Below are 23,949 nucleotides of genomic sequence, written 5' to 3' on the forward strand. Positions count from 1 at the left end.
AAAGCTGGTTCTTTGAGAAGATAAACAAAATTGATAAACCATTAGCCAGACTCATCAAGAAAAAAAGGGAGAAGATTCAACTCAATAGAATTAGAAATGAAGAAGGAGAAGTAACAACTGACACTGCAGAAATACAAAAGATCATGACAGATTACTACAAGCAACTCTATGCCAATAAAATGGACAACCTGGAAGAAATGGACAAATTCTTAGAAATGCACAACCTGCCAAGACTGAATCAGGAAGAAATAGAAAATATGAACAGACCAATCACAAGCACTGAAATTGAAACTGTGATTAAAAATCTTCCAAAAAACATAAGCCCAGGACCAGATGGCTTCACAGGTGAATTCTATCAAACATTTAGAGAAGAGCTAACACCTATCCTTCTCAAACTCTTCCAAAATATAGCAGAGGGAGGAACACTCCCAAACTCATTCTACGAGGCCACCATCACCCTGATACCAAAACCAGACAAGGATGTCACAAAGAAAGAAAACTACAGGCCAATATCACTGATGAACATAGATGCAAAAATCCTCAACAAAATACTAGCAAACAGAATCCAACAGCACATTAAAAGGATCATACACCATGATCAAGTGAGGTTTATTCCAGGAATGCAAGGATTCTTCAATATATGCAAATCAATCAACGTGATACACCACATTAACAAATTGAAGGAGAAAAACCATATGATTATCTCAATAGATGCAGAGAAAGCTTTTGACAAAATTCAACACCCATTTATGATAAAAACCCTGCAGAAACTAGGCACAGAGGGAACTTTCCTCAACATAATAAAGGCCATATGTGACAAGCCCACAGCCAACATCGTACTCAATGGTGAAAAACTGAAAGCATTTCCACTAAGATCAGGAACAAGACAAGGTTGCCCACTCTCACCACTCTTATTCAACATAGTTTTGGAAGTTTTAGCCATAGCAATCAGAGAACAAAAGGAAATAAAAGGAATCCAAATCAGAAAAGAAGTAAAGCTGTCACTGTTTGCAGGTGACATGATACTATACATAGAGAATCCTAAAGATGCTACCAGAAAACTACTAGAGCTAATCAATGAATTTGGTAAAGTAGCAGGATACAAAATTAATGCACAGAAATCTCTGGCATTCCTATACACTAATGATGAAAAATCTGAAAGTGAAATCAAGAAAATACTCCCATTTACCATTGCAAAAAAAGAATAAAATATCTAGGAATAAATCTACCTAAGGAGACAAAAGACCTGTATGCAGAAAATTATAAGACACTGATGAAAGAAATTAAAGATAATACAAATAGATGGAGAGATATACCATGTTCGTGGATTGGAAAAATCAACATTGTGAAAATGACTCTACTACCCAAACAATCTACAAATTCAATGGAATCCCTATCAAACTACCACTGGCATTTTTCACAGAACTAGAACAAAAAATTTCACAATTTGTATGGAAACACAAAAGACCCCGAATAGCCAAAGCAATCTTGAGAACGAAAAACAGAACTGGAGGAATCAGGCTCCCTGACTTCAGACTATACTACAAAGCTACAGTAAGCAAGACAGTATGGTACTGGCACAAAAACAGAAATATAGATCAATGGAACAGGATAGAAAGCCCAGAGATAAACCCACCCACATATGGTCACCTTATCTTTGGTAAAGGAGGTGGGAATGTACAGTGGAGAAAGGACAGCCTCTTCAATAAGTGGTGCTGGGAAAACTGGACAGCTACATGTAAAAGTATGAGATTAGATCACTCCCTAACACCATACACAAAAATAAGCTCAAAATGGATTAAAGACCTAAATGTAAGGCCAGAAACTATCAAACTCTTAGAGGAAAACGTAGGCAGAACACTCTATGACATAAATCACAGCAAGATCCTTTTTGACCCACCTCCTAGAGAAATGGAAATAAAAACAAAAATAAACATACGGGACCTAATGAAACTTCAAAGCTTTTGCACAGCAAAGGAAATCATAAACAGGACAAAAAGACAACCCTCGGAATGGGAGAAAATATTTGCAAATGTAGCAACTGACAAAGGATTAATCTCCAAAATTTATAAGCAGCTCATGTAGCTTAATAACAAAAAAACAAACAACCCAATCCAAAAATGGGCAGAAGACCTAAGTAGACATTTCTCCAAAGAAGATATACAGACTGCCAACAAACACATGAAAGAATGCTCAACATCACTAATCATTAGAGCAATACAAATCAAAACTACAATGAGATATCATCTCACACCAGTCAGAATGGCCATCATCAAAAAATCTAGAAACAATAAATGCTGGAGAGGGTGTGGAGAAAAGGGAACACTCTTGCACTGTTGGTGGGAAGGTAAATTGATACAGCCACTGTGGAGAGCAGTATGGAGGTTCCTTAAGAAACTACAAATAGAACTATCATATGACCCAGCAATCCCACTACTGGGCATATACCCTGAGAAAACGATAATTCAAAAAGAGTCATGTACCAAAATGTTCATTGCAGCTCTATTTACAATAGCCCGGAGATGGAAGCAAACAAAGTGTCCATCATCAGATGAATGGATAAAGAAGAGGTGGCACATATATACAATGGAATATTACTCAGCCATATAAATACCGAAATTGAGCTATTTGTAATGAGGTGGATAGACCTAAAGTCTGTCATACAGAGTGAAATAAGTCAGAAAGAGAGAGACAAACACCGTATGCTAACACATACATATGGAATTTAAGAAAAAAACCTGTCATGAAGAACCTAGGGGTAAGACAGGAATAAAGACTGTGTCCTACTAAACCTACTAGAGAATGGACTTGAGGATATGGGGAGGGGGAAGGGTAAGGTGTGACAAAGCGAAAGAGAGGCATGGACATATATACACTGCCAAACGTAAGGTAGATAGCTAGTGGGAAGCAGCCGCATAGCACAGGGAGATCAGCTTGGTGCTTTGTGACCGCCTGGAGGGGGTGGGATAGGGAGGGTGGGAGGGCGGGAGACACAAGAGGGAAGAGATATGGGAACATATGTATATGTATAACTGATTCACTTTTTTATAAAGCAGAAACTAACACACCTTTGTAAAGCAATTATACCCCAATAACGATGTTAAAAAAAAAAATCTTGGGCTTCCCTCGTGGCACAGTGGTTGAGAGTCCGCCTGCCGATGCAGGGGACACGGGTTCGTGCCCCGGTCCGGGAGGATCCCACATGCCGTGCAGCGGCTGCGCCTGTGAGCCATGGCCGCTGAGCCTGCGCGTCCGGAGCCTGTGCCCCACAACGGGAGAGGCCACAACAGTGAGAGGCCCGCGTATCGAGAAAAAAAAAAAAAAAAATCTTCCAACAAACAAAAGTTCAGGACCACATGGCTTCACAGGAGAATTCTATCAAACATTTAGAGAAGAGCTAACACCCATCCTTCTCAAACTCTTCCAAAAAATTGCAGAGGAAGGAACACTCCCAAGCTCATTCTATGAGGCCACCATCACCCTGATACCAAAACCAGACAAAGATACTACAAAAAAAGAAAATTACAGACCAATATCACTGATGAATATAGTTGCAAAAATCCTCAATAAAATACTAGGAAACAGAATCCAACAACACATTAAAAGGATCATACACCATGATCAAGTGGGATTTATCCCAGGGATTCAAGGATTCTTCAATATACGCAAATCAATCAATGTGATATACCATATTAACAAATTGAAGAAGAAAAACCATATGATCATCTCAACAGATGCAGAAAAAGCTTTTGACAAAATTCAACACCCATTTATGATAAAAGCTCTCCAGAAAGTGGGCATAGAGGAAACCTACCTCAACATAATAAAGGCCATATATGACAAACCCACAGCAAACATCATTCTCAATGGTGAAAAGCTGAAAGCATTTCCTGTAAGATCAGGAACAAGGCAAGAATGTCCACTCTCACCACTATTATTCAACATAGTTTTGGAAGTCCTAGCCACGGCAATCAGAGAAGAAAAAGAAATAAAAGGGACACAAATTGGAAAAGAAGAAGTAAAAGTGTCACTGTTTGCAGATGACATGATACTATACATAGAGAATCCTGAAGATGGCACCAGAAAACTACTATAGCTAATCAATGAATTTGGTAAAGTAGCAGGATACAAAATTAATGCACAGAAGTCTCTTGTATTCCTATACACTAATGATGAAAAATATGAAAGAGAAATTAAGGAGACAATCCCATTTACCATTACATCCAAAAGAATAAAATATCTAGGAATAAACCTACCTAAGGAGGCAGAAGACCTTTACTCTGAAAACTATAAGATGCTGATGAAAGAAATCAAAGATGACACAAACAGATGGAAAGATATACCATGTTCTTGGATTGGAAGAGTCAAAATGAATATACTACCCACTGTAATCTACAGATTCAATGCAATCCCTATCAAAATACCAATGGTATTTTTCACAGACTTAGAAGAAAAGAATCTTAAAATTTGTATGGAAAAACATAAGACCCCAAATAGCCAAAACAATCTTTGGAAAGAAAAATGGAGCTGAAGGAATCAGGCTCCCTGACTTCAGACTATACTACAAAGCTACAGTGATCAAAACAGTATGGTACTGGCACAAAAACAGAAATATAGATCAATGGAACAGGATAGAAAGCCCACCAATAAACCCATGCACCTATGGTCAATTAATCTATGACAAAGGATGTAAGACTATATGATGGAGAAAAGACAATCTCTTCAATAAGTAGTGCTGGGAAAACTGGACAGCTACATGTAAAAGAATGAAATTAGAACACTCCTTAACACCACACACAAAAATAAACTCAAAATGGATTAGAGACCTAAATGTACTGGATACTATAAAACTCTTAGAGGAAAACATAGGCAGAACACTCTTTGCCATAAATTGAAGCAAAATCTTTTTCAACCCGTCTCCTAAAGTAATGGAAATAAAAACAAAAATAAACAAATGGGACCTAATTAAGCTTAAAAGGTTTGCACAGCAAAGGAAGTCATAAAGAAAATGAAAAGACAACCCATAGAATAGGAGAAAATATTTGCAAATGATGCCATAAAAAAGAATGAAATAATGATGCCATTTGCAGCAACATGGATGGACCTGAAACTAACACAACATTGTAAATCAAATATACTCCACAAATAAATAAATTAAATAAGTGATCTAAAGAGGTCAAAAAAAAAAAAAAGAACAATACAGCAAGTTCTGAAGCATGTACAGTCACTGCAGCAAAGCAGGAACAGCTCCTACTTGCAGAATTCAGGCTACTCTTCAAAGCCCTTGCTCCTATAGATCGTGTCAAATCCAGGAGAAGCCTAGATAATGCCCAGCCTCCATCTGGCTAACCTCCACATTCGCTGATGGTGAGTCAAGGGCAGCAACACTCAGCCCAATTCAGCACACAGGTGACTTGACCAAACAAACTCAGCCAGAAAATTAGCTCTCACTCACCTTCTCACACCTGTACTCCCCAAACTTGACCCCTCGCACCACCTGCTGGTAGATGAGGTTGGTGGCCACATTGTCTTCTGAGGGGTTGTGCCAGGGAGTGAAGACCTCCTTGCGGAAGAAGAGCCTCCACGGGGCGTTGCGCTCCTGGGCGCCCTGCTCCTTGGCATACTGCTCACACTGGGAGATGGCGTCCATGACGTGGTCGCTGCCACTGCCCAGGGAGGACACCTGCGGGCACAGGGCTGGAGGTCACCCAGTGGAAGGGTGAGCAGGCCGGGAAGGACCACAAGGAGACACTGACTGTGCCAACTCTTCTCATTTGGATGGAAAACCAAGGCTCAGAGAGAGGAGGGGCTTGCCCAGGTCACCCAGGAAGCAGACCAGCACGGGACCCCTGGATCCTAACTCATGGGCTCTGAGCTGGCACAGCCACATGGGAGTTCCCATTTCCTAGTACAAGCCTTTGGTGAAACTCTGATGGACAAATGGCCACTGAAAACACGGGAGGTAGCTGTTGGTGAGAAAAGTCCTGGCAAACGGCATCAGACAACATGTGCCTATCACTGGACTTGCTGGGGTGAGGGCTGGGGGTCACCTCTGCTGTGGGTGGTGATGCTGGGTGTGGAGGCAAAATCACCCACTCCCAGGGCCAGCTCAGCAGAGAAGACTCCAAGCCCAGATGTGCCCCGGGAGGTATACACTCTGGCTGGTCAGTAACAAGTGAAGAGGAACTACCATAGCAACCTGATAAGGAATCACATGGCCATTTGCAACTGGGAAAACTGAATCTCAGCGAGCCAGTGGCTGTCTCTCTCTCTGCCATGTTCTTCTTCTGTCACCAGCAGAGGATTGAATCCACCTGCGCACATACGAGTGCAGTGAGCCCTGGATTTCAATCACCAGTGTGCTGTTGAGTTTCTCTTTGGGTGCTTAGGACCTCTCCACGATCCTAAGGAGCTGGGGCAGGACCAGGGTTACCACTGGTTTACAGAGGAGGAAACTGAGGCCCTGGAAGGTCAGTAACCGCGCAAGGGCACCTGAGCCAGTAGGTGGCAGCACTGGGGTGGGAGCTGGTGGGTGACCCTGAGGGCTCCAGGAGGAGGGGCATCAGGGCCAGCCTCACCTTATCAAACAGGGCGATGTAGAGGGAGAACCCGAAGCGGTCCTTGAGCGAGGTCTTGTCGGCTAGCGCGTTGCAGAGCTCCTTGGCCGTGGTTGCCGAGTCTGTCAACAGGGTCTTGGTGGTCCCGTCCATGAACGTCACAGGCAACATGATGGGCTTCTTGGACTTGGTGGCCTGAACGTGATCCAAGGCTTTGTGGGAATCCTTTCACTTCAGAACATCTCACTCCCTCTGAGCTCCTGGCTCCCTGCTCCCTATGGGGTTGGAGCCCTCGGACCTCAGCATCCCGCGGCACATTGCCTGTCCCTGGTCACAGGTGCCCAGGGAGCCCTGCTGTGCTCCCCACCCTGAAAGGACCTTCAGGGTCCCTGAGGTGGGGCACTAGGGCTGGGTGGTTGGGCTTTGCCACATTCAGGGGCTTCTGCCCTCCTGTCATGTAACCATCACAAGACCCTGTGAAATGAACATCTTTACTGTCATGTTGTAGATGAAGCCATTGAGACACAGAGGAAACCCCCTGCCCAAGTCACTTTGACTATAAAGCCAGCAGATGGGAGTCATCACCACTGTGGGCTTTCCTGTTCCAGTAGGCCTGAAATTCCAGAACCTGAGGGTGGGTGCTTGAATGACCACAGAATCCCAAAGTAGGCAAAGTTTCTGGGGCACTGGGGTGCACTGGCGACACACACATACCCACGCCCGGGGGCCACACCTGCAGCTCCAGCCAGCTTGGTGGCTGTGTCCGTGTCCCGTTGACGAAGGTCCTCCTGAGCCGCTCCTCACAGTATGGGGCATAGCCAGGTGGTCCCCCGTGGATGAAGTTCCGCAGGTACTATGGACAGAGGACCAGCTGAGGGGGCCCCACTCCAGCCTCCCTCGGCCTCCCCACCTGTGAGATAGTCTGGGACCTGGGACCCTCTACTGGAGTGCTTGCACCTGGACAAACGTCTCCTCCAGCAATAAAATACAAAGAAATCAAAAGGGACTAAAAACCGCATACATGTGCAGTCAGGGCAATTATGAACAACAGGATACAAAAAGGCCACAAACCAACTGCCAGGAGCAAAAGCAGGGAACTGCCCATGACCCCTGCGTACAGCACCACCAAGGGGGTGGGCAGACCACCTAAGCCCCCCCTCCAGCCCGACCCACCAATCCGCCACCGCCCTCACCTTATTAAAGGGACCAGCCCGCCCCCGCTCAGGGAGTGAGCAAGGGCCCCTGTTTCTTGTTCTCACTCCCTCGTGCTAAAGCAGCACGAGTCCCAGTAAAGCCTTGCCTGAATTTCTTGTCTGACCCCTTATCAACTTCTATCGATTAAAGAGGACCCAGGTCGGTAACACCCAGACCGTCAGAGCAGCCTCACCGGGTCTCCTGCCTCTGGTCCCTCCACCCACACTGAACCCGCTCCTCAAGGCCCATCCATCCCCGTCCCTCCTCGGCTTTCCAGGCCTCCCCACTGTCCTCCAGATCAAGTCCACCTCCCTCACGTTTGGCAGCACGGCCACCATGATCCGGCCCTGCCTAGTCTCAGCTGCACCTCCTGCCTCACCCCACACACCATACCCCCTTCACCCAGCTTAACTGCTCCTCTTCCTCCAGGGCCCACCTCCCTGAGCCCTCCCTCTTCGCAGCGCTGACCAGCTGGGTTGAGCCAGCTGTCACCTGCTCTGCCTCTGTGTCCCCAGCACCCAGGGCCTGACACTAAGGAGGAGTCACGAAAGGGCCTGAGATGAACGGAAGTGCTTCAGACCAGCATGTGGAGGGTCTAGGGGGCGCTGTTGTCAAGCCCAGCAAACGCATAAATAAAATGGGGCTCGGAGGAGATGGAGTGCAGTGGTGGATGCCCAGGAGGAGGGGGCCAGGAAGATGGGCCCTGCGGAGGTGGGGAGGCCTGGGAGGAGATGACCCGGGCAGGGCCTCATTGCCAAGCCCCTCTGAATTTCTTCCCCGTGCTCTGCCCCTCAACCCCAGGGACTGGGCACGGCTCCCCTTCCCACCCCCGGAGGCCAAAAGCCTCCCCTACCTTAACGAACTTCTCAGAGGGGGCGAAGCAGCCCACACAGAGAGACACGAGGATCCAGCCCCGGGCATAGCTGCTCTTGGAGGGGTTGTGAGTGAGCTGCTTGCTGATCTGGCAGTAGATCTCATCCCTAGGCAGGCGGGGATGGGGGGCAAGGACGGGAGACGCACTGCCTCAGAGGGAAAGCCCCACCCCTCCCAGCAGCAGGTAGGATGCTTGCTCTCCCACTTGCCAGAGACCACCTGGGAGGAGGCAGGTGAGGCCAGGTGGAGAAGGCTGAGCCCAGGGCTCTGCGGCTACTGGAGGGGGTCTAGCTTTGGAGATAGGCTCAGCAGGCACGAAGCACGCACGTTCCTGACTCCAGTCCAGAGTCCACGGCCGGGGCCCCATGATCCAGAGGGTGGTGCATACCCTGCTCCTGGGCACAGTGGCCCCAGTCACTGGTGACCACTTTGATGAGAAGCACAGGCTCCCCACGTGCCTCATCCCTCACCAAGCTGCACGGCCTGGGCAGGTGAGTTCACCTGAGCCTAGACCACAGACATGGCAGCAGGTACAATTTCTACTAATGGTAACTGGCAGAGCAGAGACAGGAAGGACAGCTGGGGAGTTGCTCTGGGGGATGGAATGACGTTCTCTTGATATAGTGCTATAATATCTGAATATTTAAATGGCCATGCTTTACTTCTGCAATCAGATTAAAGCAATGAAGGTAGTTTTTCGTTTTGTTTTCATTTTAAAGGGAAATGATACCACCCCTTCCTCACAGGATTTCTGTGAAGAAAAATGAGCCAAGGCTTATACAGCACCTGGCACGGTGCCCAGCACAGTAAAACCCCCGCAGATGCCAGCCTAGCTGCAGCTGTGAAGATGCTGCATGCCCCCTCCAGGGCCAAGGGCGGGACCCACCAAGATGGAGTGACCACCAGGGGGCACTAACTGCTGCTCCTCCCTCTGTGAAGGGCAGGTATCTAATTCAGTGGCTCCCCAATTTTGAGAGCTCATGGACCAATGCAACCTCAAAATAAATTGTGGACATCGCTAACTTATTATCAAGACAATAAGGACATTTAAAACACACCACACACACAGCACCTGCCCACTATCTATATCACAATCATTTTATAAAACAAATGTAATTTTAATATCCAAAAAGTAGGAAGGGCAAAATCTCAGAACAAACAACAGTGCTTTAAATAAATCAAATTTAGAAACATCCTTATTTTTCCCATCTTGCTACAGACCAGTGACAACTATCACCCGTAGCTGGGAGCCCCTGACCCCGTTCGATTCATGGACAGGGAGACGGAGGCCGGGAGGAGGGAGGGATTAGCCATGGCCCCTCAGGGAGTTGGCACCCCAGCCTTCTGACGGTCCAGGGCTCCTGGCACTGTGTTCTCCAGAAGTACCCCTTTAGGTCTGATGGTGAGATAACTGGGAGGCGAATTCTTGCCCTTAAACATACCTTGGGCAGCCACCTTTTCTTCCTGGAGGCTGGCGGTCCCAAGTGCTACATCTCTGGCGAGCGAGGTAGTCACTGGCCTCGAGGAGCAATGAAAGGGAGGCCGGTGACCCCTGGGCAAACCTCTTCCTCTCTGGACCTCATGTCTCCCACTGGGAAAATGACACTTGACCTCCCCACCCGGCCCATCCTGCTGTCCTCCCAGCCAGCACACACAAGTTCACGGGATCAGCTCTCCTAACCAGCCATCCGTGCAGATGGAGTTCTCAGAGAAACCCTATCTGCCTTCCCTCCGCTGATGCAGCTGAGTTGATTCCGTAATTGCTCCTGGAAAGTCATGGATCATCGCAGCTCCTCCCCAACACCCCAGGGACCTGAGCAAAGGCCTCTCCTGGGCCTGCGTGGGGAAGGAGCCACTTGCAGGATCCCAGGCATTCTGACCACAGTAACCCTGACCACGGGCCTGGGCTGGGTACACCGAAGGTGCCGGCAGGGATAGGGTTACAGCAGAAGATGTATGTCAGATAATGCTAGCAACAGCTACCGTTTACTGAGTGCCCACTGTGTAGGTCCTGTGTCACACTTTCCATAGTTTTATCTGCCCACAAGCCTACAAGGTAGGTACTTTTATTATTCCATCTTTACAGATGAAGAAACTGAAGCTTACAGAGCTGAAATCACTCTACCAAGGTCACACAACCAGCTGGCAGCAGAGCTAAACCCAGGCCTGGTAGCTCTTAAAGTGACAGAGCTACCACTCAGCCAACAAAAGCCTCGCAGGTCTGCAAGTGCGGGATGCCTCCCCTGATAGCTGCCCCCTCCCTGTGCCCCTGCCCCTCAGGCACTGACCGGAGTGCTGGCCGCAGGATGCCGTTGCCAATGATGAAGTGCAGCTTCTCCAGGTTGGAGGTGGGCCGGTCCTCCAGCATGCTGTTGCCCTGCACCGTGGACTCTCCGTCATGCAGCCTCTTGGTCACCTGGGCCACAGGGAGGGGCAAGGCTTGACCAAGGCCCTGCTGTTTGCCTGAGTCTGCCCACTCCCCCGGAGAGCAGAATCCTGGGAGTAGCCAGAGAGCTGGCTCCCCACCACTGTCACAGCCCCGCCCGTGCAGAACAGATGCTGGGTGGATACCTGGCCCGGTGCTACGCGCTTCTGGAGATAAGGCTCCACTGCAGCCTCCTTGACATCTACCCCCAGCCCTACCCCAGGGAAGTCCCCTCAGCCAGGCCAGGGGCTCCTCTGACTCCTGATGGGATCCCTATCTCTCTGAGGTGGGCCACACACCACTCCGACACCCAGAGTACACCTGGGTTCCAAACACCCGGCCACCATCACCTGTCATTAACTCCCCGGCTCCTGTGTGAATAGCCTTGGGCCTGGGTTCTTATAGATGGGCTTTTCCTCTCTGGTTCCACATGAGCCACAACGCCAGCCCCGCGCTCTGCCCAGAAACAGGGTGAGTGGCGGGAGCACGCCCCTGCAGGCAGTCCTCATGTCTGCTGAGCACCCACGGCCATCATCTCATGCCATCATCCCAGGAAGCCACTAGCAGGCATTTTCTTCCCTGGGTGCCTTGGATACCGAGCAGTGGAGCTGGGACTCAGATCTGGGGTAACATAGCTACAAGACTGGATTGGAGCCTCAGATGGGGAACAAAATGAGGACACAGACAAAGCAGGCTGAGGAAGCCCAGGAGAAACAGCCTGACTCTGCTGTAGAGGGGAAGGCTTCCTGGAGGAGGGGACCCCCCCAGGCACAGAAGAGGAAGGAGGAATTTTAGGCAGAGGGACCGGTGTGCACAAAAGCAGGGGCACGGAGGAACCAGTCCCTCTGCACCGTGAATGCCTTAGTTTGTGTCTGTCGGCCCTCCCAGCCTGGACAGTCCTGGAACAATGGGCCAGGACGGTGCTCAGAAAACACAAGGTGACTAAATGAATGACAGACAAACTAATAGTGTTAATGCCCCATGGGCACTCTTATCCCACAGAAAATTCTCATCGACTAAAATGTCCCTGCATCAGGGCTTCCCTGCGGGCGCAGTGGTTGAGAGTCCACCTGCCGATGCAGGGGACACGGGTTCATGCCCCAGTCCGGGAAGATCCCACACGCCGCAGAGCGGCTGGGCCCGTGAGCCATGGCCGCTGAGCCTGCGTGTCCAGAGCCTGTGCTCCGCAACCGGGAGAGGCCACAACAGTGAGAGGCCCGCGTACCGTAAGAAAAAAAAGGTCCCTGGATCAAAGGCAACGGGTCCATGCCCTGGCATGTCCTCCCTCTCACCATCTGCCACTCCAGCCCTCCCCAGCTCTCGTGGCCCATCTTCCGGGAAGCATCCCTGACCGACCCCAGCCTGAGAACAGCGCCCTCTTCCTTGCATCCTGTCTGCCTGATCACATCCAACGCTGTCCTGCTGGCCGTCCTGGTCCCCTGAGCACAGACAGTATCCACTCCACTCCTGTCCCTGTTGGTCCCAAGCCCATCCTTGCCCCAGCCTGGGCCACCAAGGCCGTGCAGGGTCTTTTCTGACCTCCTCTGTCAGTTTGGACTTCTTCTTCAAGGTCAAGTGCACCAGTTTGTGCCTCACGCTGCTCTTCTTTTGCCCCTCGGGGAGCTGGGCCTGCCGGACAAACAGGGGTCAGAGTCAAACGAGTGGACCGAAAGTAATGACAAGAGCAGTTGACAATGTGGTTAGAATTGTCTCACCTCCACACTAACGTGTACCACCCCAGCCCATCAGCCAAGGGACAAATGGGAAAACTGAGACTGAAAAGTGTAATAACCCACCCACCGCCTCCCAGCAAGTCAAGATTGAAGCTGGCTCTGACTGCAAAGCCTGTCTGCCCTGCCATGTGGCCTCAATCGTGGTCAGCACTTTACAGTTTATATCAAGCTCACACTGTTCGTTCCCAGGAGTAGACAGAGGAGGGCAGGGGTCAGGGAGGTGAGGCAGAGGCAAATTTTAGGGTGTTCCTTCTGCTGAGGACCCCTTAAGGCTGGGGGGGTCCTGGAAGGGATCCTGGCCAGAGGGCACCTGCGACTCACCTCGCCCTCGCCCTGCAGGGCCTGAAGCTCCCTCTTGTATGTTTTCTTGCCCAGAGTCTCATAAATCTTGGTCATCACAGGAATCTTCTCGCTGCCGTCACTCATGGCCGTGTGGTACTTGGGCTCAGGGAGGTCCCCCATGAACCGGAGGACAGTGATCCAGACCGCCAGGGCCGCCTGGGGACAGACCCATGCCAGTCAGAGAGCCCGAGTGCAGGATGTGGCTGAAGCCATCAAAATGACCCAGGGGTGGGGGAGAGGCTGGGGAACCCCACTCCCGCCAACCGGAGGAGGACCACTGAGCTGAGTGCCTTGTGGGTGTTCCTTGGGGCCTCGCCCTGTGCCCCGGCTGCAGGCTGGGTGTGGGATGAGGTCAGCCCTGGTCCCTGCACAGCTGGGCCCCAGCCCCTCGGCAGCCGCGCTGCCAGCACAGACAGCCCCAGCCCTCACCAGCTGGTCGCCCTCATCGTCGTGGTACAGCAGTGGCTGCTTGAGCGGCCGCCGGGTGTAGGTGTGCGTGGTCGTGCCCTGGAAGTAAGTGGCAGCGAACTTGGCGAATTTATAATCGGAGAGGTCTTCCTCATCCTCATCAGGCAGGGGCAGGGCCGCATCCAGGTCTTCCTCCACCATCTCCCTCCGCCCGCGCTCCAGGTCCTGGGGAGACAAAAGGGATTCCCTGCCATAGGGGCAAATGGGGCTGGGCTGCAGTCCCCCAGCCTGTCCCTGTAGGGCCAGCTCTTCCTCCAGAAGTGTAGGGTGCTGTTCATCCTGTTCACTCCCCAGACAGCCCAGTGCAAGGTAGATCCTCAACACATGAATGAATAAAGGTTTGTGAATGGCCCTGGAGGGGAACAGTGATTGGCCCAAGGTCATATGGCAGGCTGGTGGCTGGACAGGGCCTGGGGCTGCAGCCCCGTCCCAGGTCATCACAGCTGCCTTCTGCTCAGAGGGGACCACGAGGACTTTAACACAGAGGGGTGCGAGAGGAGGGACGGCACCACACTGGGGCCTGTTCCAGCCCCTTCCCCAGCTTGGTACCTCGAAGCCACTAGGTGCCTGGCCCTCCTGGCCTGGCAGGCTGCCCGAAGTCCCCAGGAAGCCAAACATCTTGTCCACCATGTCCGAGTGATTGATGGGCTCGTGGCGGGCCCTCTCCATCTGCTCCAGGAGCTCCTTCTTCCGCCGAGACTCCTCCTTCTCCTTCAACTCCCGCTCTGCGTCCTCACGGGCCAGCTGGGCCAGGCGCTCCTGCGAGGTGGGGGTGATGCAGCGTCAGGGAGCAAGCCCCCGTGGGGAGCCCACGGGAGCCCCTGCAGCAGCCAGGCCAGAGTCCCAACCTCCTCGGGGCCCTCCTGACCGCTGGGAAGGACGGAGCCTCGGGGCTTTCCACCCTGGGACACGCCTGCTCATCCCTCACAGCTCAGTGCAGACAGATGCCCGGTGCTGAGCCAGAGACAGCTCACAACAAGCTCAGACAGTAATGTCACCTGCCTGCCTCGAGGCTCAGCTGGGACCACCTCCTCCAGGAAGCCTGCTCAGGTCTCCCCACCCGAAGGGGACCACACCAACCCCAAAATCCAAGAGCCACTGGGTATAGGCTCTAGACCACCGCTGTCCAATAGAAATATAATGCAAGCCACATATGCAGTGGCTATGTTCAAAATAGTTTTTCAAAAAATAGGTTAGATCAACTTTAATAATGTATTTCATTTAACCCAATATTTCCAAAGTATTATCTTGACATGTAATTAATATTAAAAAATAGTACTGAGATATTTTATATTCCTTTTTTTTTTTTTAACTGAGTCTTCAAAATCTAGTGTGTAATTGGGAATTCCCTGGAAATCCAGTGGTTAGGACTTGGTGCTTTCAGTGCCGTGGGCCCGGGTTCGATCCCTGGTCGGGGAACTAAGATCCCACAAGCCTCACTGCGTGGCCAAAAAGAAAAAGAAATCAAGTCTGTATTTTGCACTGACAATGCTTTGCTCTTTCAAGTGCTCTGTAGCTACACATGGCTGGGGGCTCCCACCCCGGCTCAGGCTGTTTATCCTGTTACAACACAGCTGAGGGCCTGGACCCGCTCGCTCTGGAGCCACAGCCCTCTGGCCTGGCCTGGCACAGAACAGGCACCCAGCACACGAAGGAAGGAAGGAAGGAAGGAAGGTCGCGTGGACAGAGGCTGGACAGCCGGTGTTGGCTGAGGGCTGCTGAACCAGTGAATGGATGTCTAAGGAGTCAGCACATCCCCAGCTCACCTGATGCTTGCGTTCAGCCTCCTCCTTGGCCTTCTTGGCGCTCATCTCCTTCCGGAGCTTCTGCTCCTCCGCCAGCCGCATTTTCTCAGCCTCCAGGCGCCGCAGGTACTGGGGGAGGGGGCGGCAGGGTGCGCGCCAAACCGTGTGTGACCCTCACGGTGCTTCCCGCCAGCTTGACCCCACCCCACCCCGGCTGAGTTCTGGGACTGGGAATGACTTTGCCAAATAATTTGGTAGAGGGAAACTGAGGCACATGAGAACCCCTCCAGGTGCCACAGCGGGTTGGGGGCACTGCTGATCCCAAAGCCAAAGCAGGTTCACCTTGGCCTCCCAAAGAGTCACAACAGGGACTGGGCCCCTGCCCTGCCCCTGGCTGGAAAGAGGGAAATGAGGGATCCAGTCTTGTGCAGGCCTCCAAAGAGGTAGAGCCCTACATCCCCACCCCCCGACAGGCTCAGGCCACACGCGGGGGCGATATGTCTGCCTGAGGTGGAAGAGCACCCCTCGGAGGACACAGCTGTCACAGGGCTCAGAGCTGTGGCTGCTGTGGACCTGGGACCCTTACCTCAGCCCTGAGGCGCCGGTGCAGCCTGCGGGCGATCATGCCCCGGGCGTAGGCCTGCACGGTGATCACGGCCCAGAGGCGATGACGGAAAGCCTTGCGCACCAGGTAGGCGCGGCAGCGGGCCTGGAACCCGATGATGCGCCGGCGGGCCAGGCAGTACTGCTGGTGCAGCTTCCGGGAGCGGTGCAGGGCTTGCAGCCGCAAGAAGCCCAACCGCATCTGCAAGGATGGCCACCTGCTGAGAACCACGGGCCCTGATTCCAGACCAACCCTGCCCAGTGGAGGTCACTGCCCCGGGCTCCACTCTCCAACCTGCATGCCCCGAAGGCACAGCTGTCTCCTCTCAGACCAAAGTTTCCCAGGGAGTGGCCTTGGCTTCCCCTGTGATGCGGTCCCCCCAAGAGACTCCCATCCTCAGACCAGGAGTGGGCCTCCTTCCTGTCCACCTCCCCAGCCCCAAGGCCAGTTCCTTCACAGGGGTCCGTGTGACACACCCGTTCCTGGCCCCCTCTGAGGTGTTTAATAACCCAGGTGTTCATCACCCACCAAAACATTCCAGAAGAAAAGCACAAACATTGCTGACCAGATGGCGAGAGCTGCAAAAACCAGACTCGGCCTTTGGGCTAGAGGAATGGTAGGGGCTGGCAGGGTGCTAAGAGGTCAGCCAGGCCCTGCAAACAGGTAGGTCCTGCTGCTATGGCAACAGGGCCAGGTTCAAAGGCTTCGTGAGGCAACAAGCAGCTCCCTCGAGGAGGCTCACCAGCCCATAGTTCTTCCTGCAGTTGTGGCCCCGCCAGTGCCTCTGGATCAGCGTGGCAGCACTCTTCAGCTTCAGGAAGTTGGACCTAAAACAGCAGTGTGATGCAGTAGGACCTCTGCCAGGGTCCTGGGGGGGGGGGGGGCGGTTGGAATTAGGAGAGCAGGGCTGAGTCCCAGCTCTGTGTCTCCTTGGCTCCATGACCTTGGGCAAAGGCACGTAACTTCTCTGCACCTCAGCTTCCTCATCTGTAAAATGGGCAGAATAATACCTGCCCTGCCTGCCTCATAGCCTTGTCACATAAACCCAGTAAGGTGGACATTCAGAAGGTTACTCATGAATAAATGTATGAGTAGTCAGTAAATAAAGATTAAACACTTTGAAAACTGTAAACATCACTTATTACTGAGTACCTAACTCCCTCATCTTATAGGTGAGGAAAATGAGACTTGATGAGGTTGGGGCTGGGGTCCTCGTCTTCTGACTGACTGAGCACCATGCTTTTCCCTGTGTACACTAGGCAGCTTCTACAGGCCGACAGTCACCTTCAACCTGATGGAGGACAAGAGACCACACATCAAACAGCAGGTGTCTCCTGAACGTGGAAATAAATAAGGGAGGAGTGAAGGATGGCTACGTCAGTGTGGGTGAGCCAGCAAGCCAATTCCTGGATACACGCACAAACGAGGGCACAGCCGTGGGACGAGGGACAAGTTGATGGACAGACAGGTGGATGGATGGACAAAGGATGGCTGGACAGATGGACATACAGACGAATGGAGGGGCAGGTGGATGGATGTACAGATGGATGGATGGACAAAGGATGGCTAGACAGATGGACAGACAGATGGACAAGTGGGTGGACGGATAGAGGAAGGGAGTGACCAGATGAACTGCAAAAGATGCAGGCTGTGGGATTTTTGCGGAGCCTGAATCACACTCCAGAGTCAGCCCTACCCATCTGAGAACTGACACAGCTGTACACACGCCCCTTACATGGAATATGGGACACACTTTGTCACTCACAAAATCTCAAATTTCCTCTTTGGGAAATTTCATCGGGCATCTGAGACCAACAGAGGTTCCACTTGTGTGCTTTATGTACCCACATGTGCAAGCCTGTGTGTAGGTGGGGGTACTGTGTTACTGGGCACGGGGGCACAGATGGGTCCACGTGTCTGAGCGTTCAACCCTGTTCGCATGACCCTGTGTGCACGTGTGTGCATGTCTCTGTGTGTGCACATGGGTGTTTATTCCGTGTTCACGTGGGAGGAGCGGAGGTGAGCCAGGCACACGCACACGCACACACATGTGGGCTGAGGCGGGGAAGAGCTGGTCCAGGTACGAACCTGTCTTTGAAGCCCCGGATGACCTTCTGGAGGAGGATGACTCTGTCAGTGATGGCCTTGTCCCGTTCCACCTCCAGCAGCATGTCATGGTGGTCCTGGAGGGCAGAGCTCCTGAGCGGCACCCCTACCAACCTCTCCAGTCCCAGAGGTGAGGCCGCCCCAGGTGGGCCCCCTCTTCCTTCACTCAGAGCCCAGGCCTAGGGCTCATTTGGGCCCCAAAGGCTCCCAACCCTCCTGCTCTGGCCCCATGGGGCAGCCTCTCACTGCCACAAGTACAGACAGGTACTGTCGTGGTGGATGCCAGAGGTCTGGGAGGGACAAAGGGAGCAGGGGGCGCCTAATTTGACTGCATGGAGTCGGAGGCCCAACACGCACACACACTGGCTTCATCCTATGGCCATCTCTACCCAAGTCCCAGCTCTTCTAGGTGTCTCTGTCACATCAGCCCCTGGCCTGAGCCAGGCAACCATCGTTTCTCTCCAGGATCTTAGAAACAGCCTCCTAACCAGTCTCCTCTCCTCTGTTGCTCCCCCTCTGGCCTTCCTTCAAGGACAGATCTCACAGAGATACCCCACTGTCTCCCGGGGTCTCCTCCCCTGGCACCCGGGTCCTCTACCATCAGGCCCTGCCCACTTCTCCAGCCCCCTCTCCTTCTCACCCCTGAGCCCCTAACCCTCACTCCAGTTGGACAAAACTCATGGTTCATTCAATACATGAATCAAATATCTCCATGTGCCAGCCATGTGCTAAGTGCTAGGGTGAGGCTGCAATGAACCAGGCAGACCTGGGCCCTGCCCTGGGGAATCTCGGTCTGGTGGGGGAGGAACATGCATCTGATAATCACAGGACACATCACCTGGGGACAGGGCCCAGCACAGAGGGGCTGCTCAGCCAAGGCTTTCTGAACGAGTGAGGGAATGAATGAGAAGCAGATGTTTGGGGTCTAGAAACCACTACTGGTTTCCGAAGAGCCCAGAAAAGTGAGGATGTGGAGGATGGGGACAATGACGTCTCTGGGACTAGATGCCGTCATGCCGCATGCCTTCCCTCCCTTACCCATGTGGGCTGGGCATCAGAACCGCAGTCTGGAAGCCCTGCTCTCCACTCCAGGGTAGCGCCTGACCATGCGCACCTCACCTCTACGTGCTAAGCCTCTGAAACGGGCATAATAATTCTACCTCACGGGCTGCTGTGATGACTAAATGAGTGATGATGGACAAAAAGCCCCCACTGGGGCCTGGCCCACGGAACGTGTTCTCCAGGTGGCAGTTGTGAGACACACAGGCAGGGAACAGTCAACACATTTTTCCGATGAGGAGATGAAGGCTCAGAGATATGAAGGCACCAGCCCACGCCCCTCAGCCAGGGAGGAATTAAACTAGATCCCAGGACTCCCTCCAGCGCAGGGCTGGCTCCCCCGTTCCCTCTCCCTGGGCTGCCTGGGCCCACCCTATGCAGAGGAAGGAGCCCTGCCCCATCACCCAGGACAGCCAGAAATCTAGAACAGCAGAAATGGAAATGGAGAAGCTAGCGCTCACGCTGTCCCCGCTCTAGCTGTCCCGTCTCCGCCAGCTCCAGCAAGCTCCCCCGGCCCAGCTTCCTGCTCCCAGCCCTGCCCCCTCCCTGACCGCCCAGCCCCCAAAGTCCTGCCCAAGCTGTGGTGGGAGCCAGAGGGCCCCAGGTGTCTGCTCGGGGAGCGCGGGAACAGGCCCGGGGACACCAGAGAGCAAGGTGAGTAGCACACGGCTGACCACAGCCTAGCGTGAGCCCCGCCTGGCAGGAAAAAAGGGAATGGACCAAAGGTACACGCAAGAGCCCCTACCACAAGCACATCCCATTTTACAGATGGGAAAATGAGGCTCAGAAACGGCCAGTGACCTGCCCAAATTCCCAAGACAGACAACCACAGGGTCAGGACTGAATCCAGGCCTCCCTGATGAGCCCACCTCTGGCCTTCGGTGTCCTCACCCGGGGTCACTGCTCCAACCCCACCTCCAGGTCATAGATGCTCTCAAATACCAACTGCCCCTCCACTACCCGCTCCAACCAGCCACAGCTGCAGGGCAGGAGGGTCACAAAGGCCCAGCACTGACCCCATTCGGTGCTGCAACTCCTCTATAGCACACCCCTAGGACCTGTTCCCACCGTGACGGGGAGCCCACAGCCCCATCAAGGCAGCCGGATTCAGAGGCCGTGCTCACTTTCAGAAAAATCTTGGTTTTGCCAATCTGCCAGTCATCGTGGGTGCCCAGCACAGCCTCAGCCATGCGCTGACATGTCCCCTGAAGGTCATCCTGTGGGGTACATAAGAGAATGGGTGGCCCCACTAGAGGAAAGACCACCTGGTGTCCCTCCCAAGGCTGGGAGGCAGGGCTCTCGCTCCAGCTCTGGCCCTAACTCTGTGTGGTCGCAGCTGGGCCCTGCCGTCTCTGACACTCACTTTTCTCCTTAGCTCGGCCCGATGATTATAAAACCCTCGCCTCCAGCTAAGAGCCAGGGCCCACTCACCACACGTGTTAAGTCCATACCAGCCAAGCATGGCGATGGAAGCTCTCAGATGCACTCCACTGCCTGACCCCAATTTTCCCAGCCATACCTGAGGTGGCCGAGGTGATGTCACGCCCAGCACACTGTTCCAATGAGAATAGTGGGGCCTTCGCCCAGCCCAGGGCTGGGACCCGCCCGCCCGCCCGCCGATGCCCCCAGCTCCGTACCTGCTTGTAGGCCGGCTTCACGCCGGGCAGCAGGACTCGGTACCGCTCCACGAACTCCACGAAGCTGTAGCGGATGGGATAGCCGGCTCGGCGGATTCGGATGGTCTCCATCATCCCCGAGTACCGCAGCTGGCGCACACACAGGTGCCGGTCGAATAACTGCCAAGCAAGGAGACAAGGGCGTCAGGGTTGGAGGCTCCCGCTGGGAGGCCAGCCCTGCTCTGTATTTTCCTGGCCCCAGACAAAGGCCCCGAGAGGCCAAGGTCACACAGCAGATGAGGAGCAAAGGCGGGACCAGACGCGGCTCTGCAGTCCAAACCCCACGGAGCAGCACGGAATGAGGCCCTCGTGTGGGGTGAGCTGAGTGCTTTGAGGGCACAGAGGACAGACAGCTTAATTCCCCTTGGGACATCTCGAGGGGGCTTCGTGGAGGACCTTTGCTCTAACCCTGACAGGAGAGAGCGTGCTGGAGGGGCTAGCTCATGCAAAGGTGAGCAAGCCTGAAAGCACAGGACATGTTGGGGGATTTTATGGGGACTGAGGAGGCTAATCCATGCCAGGATTATGGCTGTGCAGGTGGTGGGTGCCTTGTACAACCCCAGGGGTCGCCCTTCGTATTATAGCCATCTTAGATTGATAGTTTTTCAGACAACTTTCTGGCTGCTGACAGCAAAGTACCTTCCTTAAGGAAGAGATACGTTTTTCTAATTGGCACAAAGTCATTTTTGTGATAGCAGCAGGGTCGTTGGATGGGCTGTGAAGGACCTGAGAGGCCAGGCTAGGGAAGCAGAAGGTGACCGGGTCAGATTTGTGTTTGAGAACCATGTCTCTCACTGCAATGGGGAGGAGGACGGGAATGGGGGACAGGAGGCAGGAGGCCCAGGGAGGAGGTCCTGCAGCCAAGGGCCAGGCCACAGATGCTGAGGTCAGCCCAAAGAAGGTTCCAGAGGCATCTGAGAGCAAGAGAGATGGTGCCCAACTACAGGGCCCTGGTCTCGGTCCCCTGGACCTCCTGCCTTAGAGGGGAGCCCGCTGGAGCCCTCTGTGACTCTCACGCCCCTGAAGACCCCGTCCTGATCCCCAGGGGGACTGGCCAGCCCACTCTGGGGAACGTTTCCAGGCAGGGGACAGGGGACAGAGTTAGCATGCGGAAGGCTGGCTGCCGCCACCTGTTTCCTCTCCCTACAGGCACTTTCCCTGGCCCAGTACTGGCCTCCCGCCTTCCGTCCCTCCCCAGACCCTCAGGCCCCAGCTTCCCCTGGGCCTCCCCTCCTATCTCTGGGAAGAGGCTTGTGGTAAACAACACCTCCCAGAGCTGGGGAAGGGGAGGGCTCCCAGGGAGGGGCGGCCCAGGCTCCTGGATCTGCACCCTCAAGCCCCTCAACCTCCCTGAGCCTCTGCTTCCACATCTCGAACGTGGGGCCATAAACGTCCCTCCCTCCTGGGCTGTTGGGAAGGATTAAATGAGGCTCTGGAGAGACAATCCATTCTGCTCCGGACACACAGAAAGGGCTCAACAGATGTTATTCAGAAAAGCCAAAACCGAAAATGTTCCCAACCAGTCAAAGGAATCCAGGAAGGGTTCCAGGAGGAGGTGGCCATTGGCTGGACCAAAGGAGAGAAGGCTTTCAAAGTCAGGGCCACAGCAAGAAACACAGCTGCCATTTACTGAGTGCCTTCCTAGGCGCCAGGCAGTTTGCATGCATTATTGCATGGAATACCCCCAGGAGGTGGGTATGATCAGTCCCATTTCCATCTGTGAGGAAACTGAGGCACGAGAGAATGAAGTGACTTGTCTACAGTCACCCAGTGAGAAGGTGGTGGAGTTGGGATTTGAATCCGGCTCGAGCCCACGACTACAGAGTCCAGGCTCTTTCCAGGGCACCTGCTGCCTCCAGTAAATAGGAACTTTGCTCTTTAAGCCCCTCAGGGGCCCTGCCATTCCCCACAGAGCACAACGTCTCACATGGCCCAGCCCCTCCCACCCCCCAGGCTGGTCCTATCTGCCTCCCCCTCGCCCCCTCCCAGGCCAGGGCTGCTCACCATGGGCTTCTTGAACTCGTTGGGCTTGATGCAGCGCACGAAGAAGGGCTGGCAGGCACCCAGCGTGCGCATCAGCAGCTCCAGGGACCGCTTGAACTGGCTGCTGAGTGTGGGCGAGCGCTTCCTGGTCTCGGCGCCCTGGGGGGATGGACCACAGCGATGGGAGGGGCTGACCCGTACCCCTCCAGCCCTCCGGAAGGGAAGCAGGAGAGGAGAGGTCAGCTGGTCAAGGGCCTGAGGGAGAGCCGCCCAAGGAAGCAGGCTGGCCAGGCACATGGGTTTTCCTGTGACCCGCCTGGTCTGCGCTGGAGCTTGGATCCCAGACGCACCCCCTTCTGGAAAGCCTCCCTGATCCCGGGCCCAGGAGCGCGGCACACGCCCTGGTGTGCTGGATGACTCTGGGCAAGACGCAGCCCCTCTCTGAGTCTCCATCCTCCCTTCCCAGTATAAATGAGTGGCCAGACTTGGTCGCCTCAGGACGACGGGGTCATCTCTAGAGATGGGTTAGACAGACCTAAATTCAAACCCTGGCTCACCACCTCCGAGTCCCGTGATTTTAGGCAGGTCACTAAGCAACACTGAGCCTCAGTCTCCTAAACGGGAATAGTGCCACCTATCTAGCTGACCAGGCTGTGAGAGTCCGTCTCAGTAAACAGCAACCCGTGAGGGCGGCGGTGCTACCTACACCCTCTGCCCTCCCTGTGGGATTAGCAGGTCAGCAGCAGGGGGGCGGGGCAGACCCAGATAAGCTTCCTAGGAAGGCACACAGCTGGCCTCTGGCCGCCGTCCAGCACCAAGGCCCAGGGGCCCCGTGCTCCACCAGCCCTATCTGGGTGAGCCGGCCAGCGACCCCCTGCACCTCCCTGCCCTGTTGGGGTCCCCCTCTCAGAAGACTATGAAATGAGTTGGGGTCCTGGGGGAGGACCTGAGCAACAAGCAAACAGGAAGCAGAACCTCTCAGACCAAGAAATTGGACATAGAAACAACATTCGATTCCAAAGCATTTTGATGTTATTGTCTTCCTGGCAATTTCTTCGGGGTGAGGATTTTTTATTAGTGAATTTGATTATTATTGTAAGATTTTATATTTTAAATGAGTCATCATTTTATCCGATATCCTGTAGCACCAAAAACCAAGGATGCAGATGTCAATGCGTGAGATA

The 23,949-nt window shown here is 53.3% G+C and overlaps 1 protein-coding gene across 1 annotated transcript in view; it reads right to left on the reverse strand.

Moving 5' to 3' along the window:
- The window catches only part of MYO7A (myosin VIIA), a 103,994-nt gene that overhangs the window by 37,222 nt on the left and 42,823 nt on the right, over positions 1–23,949 (reverse strand). Inside the window, exons 16-31 of the mRNA XM_032641629.1 lie at positions 22,787–22,924; positions 20,744–20,902; positions 20,231–20,323; positions 18,030–18,124; positions 16,684–16,768; positions 15,924–16,142; positions 15,359–15,466; positions 14,142–14,351; positions 13,554–13,757; positions 13,104–13,280; positions 12,589–12,678; positions 10,913–11,040; positions 8,605–8,731; positions 7,291–7,410; positions 6,579–6,752; positions 5,456–5,683 (exon numbers count right to left, since the gene is read on the reverse strand). Of these exons, the coding sequence (XP_032497520.1) occupies positions 5,456–5,683; positions 6,579–6,752; positions 7,291–7,410; positions 8,605–8,731; positions 10,913–11,040; positions 12,589–12,678; positions 13,104–13,280; positions 13,554–13,757; positions 14,142–14,351; positions 15,359–15,466; positions 15,924–16,142; positions 16,684–16,768; positions 18,030–18,124; positions 20,231–20,323; positions 20,744–20,902; positions 22,787–22,924 (2,355 nt within the window). The remainder of the gene's footprint in view (positions 1–5,455; positions 5,684–6,578; positions 6,753–7,290; positions 7,411–8,604; positions 8,732–10,912; positions 11,041–12,588; positions 12,679–13,103; positions 13,281–13,553; positions 13,758–14,141; positions 14,352–15,358; positions 15,467–15,923; positions 16,143–16,683; positions 16,769–18,029; positions 18,125–20,230; positions 20,324–20,743; positions 20,903–22,786; positions 22,925–23,949) is intronic.

The sequence above is a fragment of the Phocoena sinus genome, chromosome 8, assembly GCF_008692025.1.
Source record: "Phocoena sinus isolate mPhoSin1 chromosome 8, mPhoSin1.pri, whole genome shotgun sequence".
Lineage (NCBI taxonomy): Eukaryota > Metazoa > Chordata > Mammalia > Artiodactyla > Phocoenidae > Phocoena > Phocoena sinus.